We start from the raw sequence: 6,939 nt of genomic DNA on the forward strand, positions 1-6,939 counted from the left end.
AATGTGTAGTGCGGTGGCAATTTTGTAATTAAATTGCCACTCTATATATATATATATATATATATAATATTATATATATATATATATATATATATATATATATATATATATATATATATATATATATTATATATATATATATATATATATATATTATATATATATATATATATATATTTTTTTTTAAATTAGTCGCGTCCAAAGTTGCACACTTTGGACGCGAATAATTAAATACTGGCTAAATTCGCGTCCAAAGTTTCGAACTTTGGACGCGAATAATTAAAAGAGGCTTTAATTTGCGTCCAAAGTTGAGTACTTTGGACGCGAAAAAGCTTTCTAATCCCCTCCCTCCCCCAAATCCATCGATCAGTTCTTCATTATTCAACCCTAACCATTCAATCCGGCCGCCCAATCCGCCGTCCGCCGTCCTTCATCGCCCATCGCCGTTCAACCGTTCATCGCCCTTCATCGCCAATCGCTCGCTCGCCGGTCTCCGCTACCTCGCACCGACGCCAACCACGTACCGCTGCTGCCTCGCACCGACGCCGACCACCGCCGCTCGCCGCTCGCCGCTGCTGGTCGCTGCACAACCACCGCCGGTCGCCGCTGCTGCTCGGCGCCAACCACCGCCTCTGCTACGAACGCCGGCGCGCCTCCAGTAATCGACGACGCAGGTGAGTCGTCGATCTGTTTTTAATTTTTTTTTTTTTTGAAATATTAAAAACCAGAATATTAAGAATTGTATATTCTTTACACATAAAAATATACACAAATTTTATTTTAAATAATAAAGATACACATAAAAATAAAGATAATGATCAAATAAATATGATATTCTTTACTAGATTATTGTATATTTTAATTTTATTTTAATTTTTTTATTTGTTATTGTTGTCTATTGTGTATTATTGTATATTTGTTATTGTTGTTTATTGTGTATTATTTGTTATTGTTGTTTATTGTTTTGGTTTGATACCATCTCTAAAGGTTGGATTAGGTTAATTGTGAATTATTATATACAAATTTGTTGTGTATTATTGTATATGTTAGGTATTGTTGACAAATTTGTTGTGTATTATTGTACATGTTAGGCATTGTTGACAAATTTGTTGTGTATTATTATATATGTTAGGCATTGTTGACAAATTTGTTGTGTATTATTGTAAAATATGATGTTTATTTTTGGAAAAGTAAAATATTGGGAGCACTTATCTGTTCGACATTGTCTTGATGTAATGCATGTGGAGAAAAATATTTGTGATAGCATTACCAGGACATTGTTGAATATTCAAGGTAAGACGAAAGATGGTATTAAAGCTAGAAAAGATATGGTAGAATTGGGGATAAGGACTCAATTAGCAGCACAGGAATCTGGAAAGAGGGCATACTTACCTCCAGCTTGTTATACTCTGTCTAAAAAGGAAAAAACAAGTTTTTGTAGCTGTCTAAATGGTGTCAAGGTTCCTTCTGGCTATTCATCTAACATTAAAAAGCTTGTTTCAATGAAGGACCTTAAATTGGTTGGTATGAAATCACATGATTGCCATGTGCTAATGCAACATATGTTACCTATTGCTATTAGAGGCATATTACCTAACCATGTTAGACAAGCAATTACAAAGCTTTGCTACTTTTTCAATGTCATTAGTAGTAAAGTTGTTGATCCTGAGGTGTTGGATTCTTTGCAAGCTGATGTGGTAGTAACTTTATGCCAGTTTGAAATGTATTTCCCTCCATCATTTTTTGATGTTATGGTGCATTTAACAGTTCACTTGGTGTGGGAAATTAAAATGTGTGGTCCTGTATTCTTGAGGTATATGTATCCATTTGAGAGATACATGGGAATTTTGAAAGGATATGTGAGAAATCGATATCGGCCAGAGGGGAGTATAATTGAAGCTTATGGCGCTGAAGAAGTGATTGATTTTTGTACTGATTATTTAGCTAATGTTTAGTCCATTGGTGTTTCTAAATCACGTCATGAGGGAAGACTCACAGGAAAAGGTACCATTGGGTTTAAAACACATGTCCCAAGTCAAATAATCCGAAATCAAGCACATCATCTCGTACTGCAGCAGCTTTCTGAGGTTCATCCATATTTGGAACAACACTTGTCTATTATAAGGCAACAAAATCCTTCTAAAGGTGAAATGTGGGTGACAAAAGAACACAATTCTACATTTATCACATGGTTCAAAGATACAGTGATGCAAGAGTTATCTCAAGTGCCAAATAATATCACTGAAACCATTAGATGGTTATCCTATGGCCCTAGATTTGTTGTGAGCACTTATGAGGGATATGATATTAATGGGTATACGTTTTACACAAAATGTCAAGATAAAAAAAGTATAGTGCAAAATAGTGGAGTGACATTAGTAGCACAATCAAGAGAGTATTCTAGTGCTAAAGATACTAACCCGGTAGATGCTACTATGTCATACTATGGAGTCATTGATGAAATCTGGGAACTTGATTATAAGGTGTTTAGGATTCCTCTATTCCGATGTTCTTGGGTTGATAACAGGCGGGGTGTCCGTGTAGATGATTTGGGTTTTACCTTAGTTGATTTTGGTCGGCTAGGATATCATGATGAACCGTTTATACTTGCATCTCAAGCTAAACAAGTCTTCTATGTTTCTGATCCTATTGATAGTAAGTGGTCAATTGTCTTACAAGGCAAAAGAAGTATTGTTGGTGTTGGTGATGTTGTTGATGAAGAGGAATATGACCAATTTGATGAAACCCCACCATTTTCTATTGGTATTCAACATGTGACTTTATGTGAAGATAACATTGATACTAATTACATGCGTACTGATCATGAAGAAGGATTGTGGATTGACCATCCGACAGTATAATTTCTATAATGTAATCTTATTATTATTTTTTAACATGGTTATATTTTATAAGATGTTCTTTATAACATATTTATCTTATGCATGTGCAGGTATATATATACATGGCTGACGATCACACAGATCCGGTGGTGGAGGAATCTTCAAAGGGAACAGAGAGCAAAGTGCGTAAAGCAAGAGGAGCTACAACTTGCAGTAAAATGACAAAGAAGAGACCAGAGGATGAGTCTAAGGCAATTGAGTTTGATGAGAAGAATAGGCCTCTTGGGCCAAATGCAAGGAAGTACTCAAATTACCTTGGCCTTATGGTTCGTATTCACATAGACATAAACATTCCACACTGGCGTCTTGTTCCAACTGCGGTTAAAGATGCAGTCTGGGATGAACTTAAGGTAATAGTCAATAATTTAATTTATATATTGATCATTATTTCATTTTAGTTTTGAGTTCATTAGTTTATATATGTTAATGTCAATAAAGGCCTAATTATTTGTTATTTTATTGTTGTTTTTCAGAAAGAGTTTAATATCCCTGAGTCGAGAAGAAGTCATATTTTGGTCCATGCACGGCTACGTTGGAAAGATTTCAAAACAAGATTGGTCCGTGACTTCATCAACAAACAGAACGAAAAATATAGCTCTCCCTGTGAGTTATATAAGTTCATGGATGAAAAAAAATGGGAGCAATTTGTAACCACGCATGAAACTGAAGCTGCCAAGGTACAGTACATAATTTAATTCCTTAATAATCATGTAACATGGTTATTATTAACATATTATTGAATAATAACTTTTGTGTAAGCAGGCCAACAGTCAAAAGTATAGGGAGTTGCAAGCGTGAAATGTGTATCCTCACTATTTAGGGTCTACGGGCTATGTTGGAAAGCAGTCTGAGTGGTTGATATGCGACCCATTGTCTTCACAATCTTCTTGTGCGGCTATTACCTCGAACATATCATCTACTGATCGTAGTTTGGATTGGGTTCGAGCGCGATCTAAAAAATCTGAAGATGGAAGTTATTACATTCCCAATGAAAAAATGAAGGGAGTGTTGGATAAAATTGTAAGTAATACAAATACTTTAAATATATATATATTATTGACGAGATTACTAGCTAACATGTAAATTGTAAATTTTAAATCTTTTTTTTTTTGTGTTGAAATATAGGTTGAGAAGTGTGAAGAGATAAGTCAAGGCTCATTCCAACCAAAAAGGCAAAATGATGTATTGACAACAGCTCTTGGCACCAATGAGTACGGTGGCTATGTGAGAGGTGTTGGAGTGTACTCCAATATTAGGGATGTGTTTGGAAAATCGGAGAGCATAAGTCGTGGAAATTCAGCTGGGTTTGTTTCAGTTAGTGATATGGAGAAGATCATAGAGAAGAGAATATATGACAAAGTGGCTGAAAAGATTAGAAAAGAAACAATGGAAGATATGCAGCCCAAGTTTGATTTGATGCAATCCCAACTGGAATATTTGATGAAGAATGTACAAGCAAGTCCAAAAGTTGGCACACCAACTCGGAGCAGTTGTCATTCTATTGATCAAGTCAACAAAGTTAAGGTAATATTGAATATCTTTAATATTTTGAATATTTGATATTCGATCTACTTGTTATTATGTCTTTACTTTTGATTCATAGGAAAATCCAAAACAAACCCGAATGATGAATTTTGAAAGTGGTGATCAATCTGCTGTCCAATTACGACCACTTCTTGTTGATGATAATACACTGCAGCAATTGGGAGATGAATCTAAGAAATTGGTCAGACTTATTAAGAACCTGCCTTTCGATTTAGATTACATTAACGTGGATCTAGATGAGGCAATCTTCCATCATCAAGAAGTGGATTTCATTCACGTGTTGTTTCAAGATATTAAAGACTTGTTGACGATGCGATGGCTTGATGTGACCATATTACAAATATTTATAATGTAAGTATTTTTTATAATGTTTTTATATTTAAAAACTTGTCTTTAGTCGTTCATTTTTATTAATTATCTATATATATGTTGTAGATGTCTTAGTCGGTTGTGCTCCAAAATTGGAGTTCATACAATTGGATTCCTCTGCCCAAGGACTATTTGTGCTGACTCTGTACGTGCGGATATTGATAAGGTCTCAAAATATCTTGTGAATGCCATGGTTGAACAGACGAATCGACACTTCATTTTAGCTCCATACTATGAAAAGTAAGAAAACTATATTTATATTTTTAACTATTTGTTTAACTTAATTGCATTATTTGTGAATAACACTTAACATATTCATTTAAATGCCTTAAAAATCATTGGATGCTTCTAGTTATTTCTGTTCCATTAAGAAAAGTCTATGTATTAGACTCCATTGCAACAAGTGATCGCGAGTTTGAGATTAAGGCCACATTGAATGTGTAAGTACACACACACACACACACACACACACACACACACACACACACACACACACACACACACACACACATATATATATATATATATATATATATATATATATATATATATATATATTTATTTATTTATATATATTATATTTTGAGAATTATTATTAACCATTATTGTTTATAAATTATTTATGATTGTATATTATAGGGCATTTCGATCGGTTGAAACTTTAGGAGGGAGAAGATCTAAAAACAACGTTGATTGGGTTCACATTGAGGTATATATATCTTTCATATTTCATATTAATATTTTTATTGTTTAAAATATTAATATATAAACATATTTTCTAGTGTCCTCAACAACCGGGTGGTGTGGAGTGCGGGTATTATGTGATGAGATTCATGTATGAAATATGCACTCAATGTTGGGATTCTGATGATTTGGATATGGTATGTAAAATTTATTAAAAGTAAATAGTTTTAAATTACACTTTAGTAATGTTAAAACTAATTATTTGATTATTTTAAATTTTTGTAGGAATTATTCTTTAATAGAAAGCCTTATTCAGAAGCGCAAATTGATGAGGTTCGTGAGATTTGGTCTAAATATTTTACTCAAGAATGTATATAAATTTTTGAAGTGTGATTTAATTATATTAGTTAGTTGAATTGTAATGATGTATTGTTGGTACTTATCTAACTTATTACATATGTGTTGAAGTAGTGTACTTATCTAGCTTATTACATATGTGTTGAAGTAGTGTAGTTTAATTATTTAGTGTTAAAGTGTTGGCGTATTGATGATGTATTGAACTTAGTTGAAGTAGTGTACTTATCTAGCTTATTACACATGTGTTGAAGTAGTGTAGTTTAATTATTTAGTGTTAAAGTGTTGACAAATTGATGATGTATTGAACTTTAGTTGAAAGCTTTGAAGTGGTAGTGGTTGTGACTGCATGTACAGGATGAACATGTACAGGATGAAAAATATAATTTTTTGTACAGGAAAAAAACTGGATTTATTAATAAATTAAAATATATATAAAAAAAAAACAATAATTCGCGTCCAAAGTTCTTCAACTTTGGACGCGAATTATCATTTTATTAAAACAAAATGATAAATCGCGTCCAAAGTCGAAGAACTTTGGACGCGATTTACTGACATTTCGCGTCCAAAGTTGACCAACTTTGGACGCGAAAAGTCAGTAGTCAACAGTCAGATCGGATAAATCGCGTCCAAAGTTCTTCAACTTTGGACGCGATTAATCATTTTTCGCGTCCAAAGTAGCTTTGGACGCGAATTGTTTATACAATTCGCGTCCCCGACATCTGCGTCCCAGCTACTTTGGACGCGAATGAGGTTTTACTTTGGACGCGAATGACTGTTTCTGTACTAGTGTTATATAATATATAGCTATTTTATTTTTCAAATGTTGTGCTTTTTTTTATTTTATTTTTATTTTTTATAATAAAGGATGTTGTGGCATTAATTGTAACATTAATTACTTTACAAACCATATAGCTTTATTATAGTTAAGATTATTATTATTATTATTTAACATATAAAACAATTATTGAGGATTAATTATGTAGGATGAATATTTTTAATGGATTCAATTACGAAAGGATAATCGTTTCAATTGAAAAAAAAAAAGATTAAATAAAGAAATAAGTTATTAAAAACATCACTAATA

General features: G+C 33.0%; 1 protein-coding gene across 1 annotated transcript; it reads left to right on the plus strand.

Annotated features, from left to right (window-relative positions):
• The first annotated feature begins 3,896 nt into the window (after window positions 1-3,896).
• On the plus strand, window positions 3,897-4,681 carry LOC109183031. The gene is made up of 4 exons (XM_019333247.1): window positions 3,897-3,920; window positions 4,026-4,424; window positions 4,504-4,626; window positions 4,661-4,681. The coding sequence occupies exons 1-4, from the start codon at window positions 3,897-3,899 to the stop codon at window positions 4,679-4,681; spliced, it is 567 nt and encodes a 188-aa protein (XP_019188792.1).
• The last annotated feature ends 2,258 nt before the right edge of the window (window positions 4,682-6,939 follow it).

This window comes from Ipomoea nil, unplaced genomic scaffold (genome assembly GCF_001879475.1).
Source record: "Ipomoea nil cultivar Tokyo-kokei standard unplaced genomic scaffold, Asagao_1.1 scaffold1096, whole genome shotgun sequence".
Taxonomy (NCBI): domain Eukaryota; kingdom Viridiplantae; phylum Streptophyta; class Magnoliopsida; order Solanales; family Convolvulaceae; genus Ipomoea; species Ipomoea nil.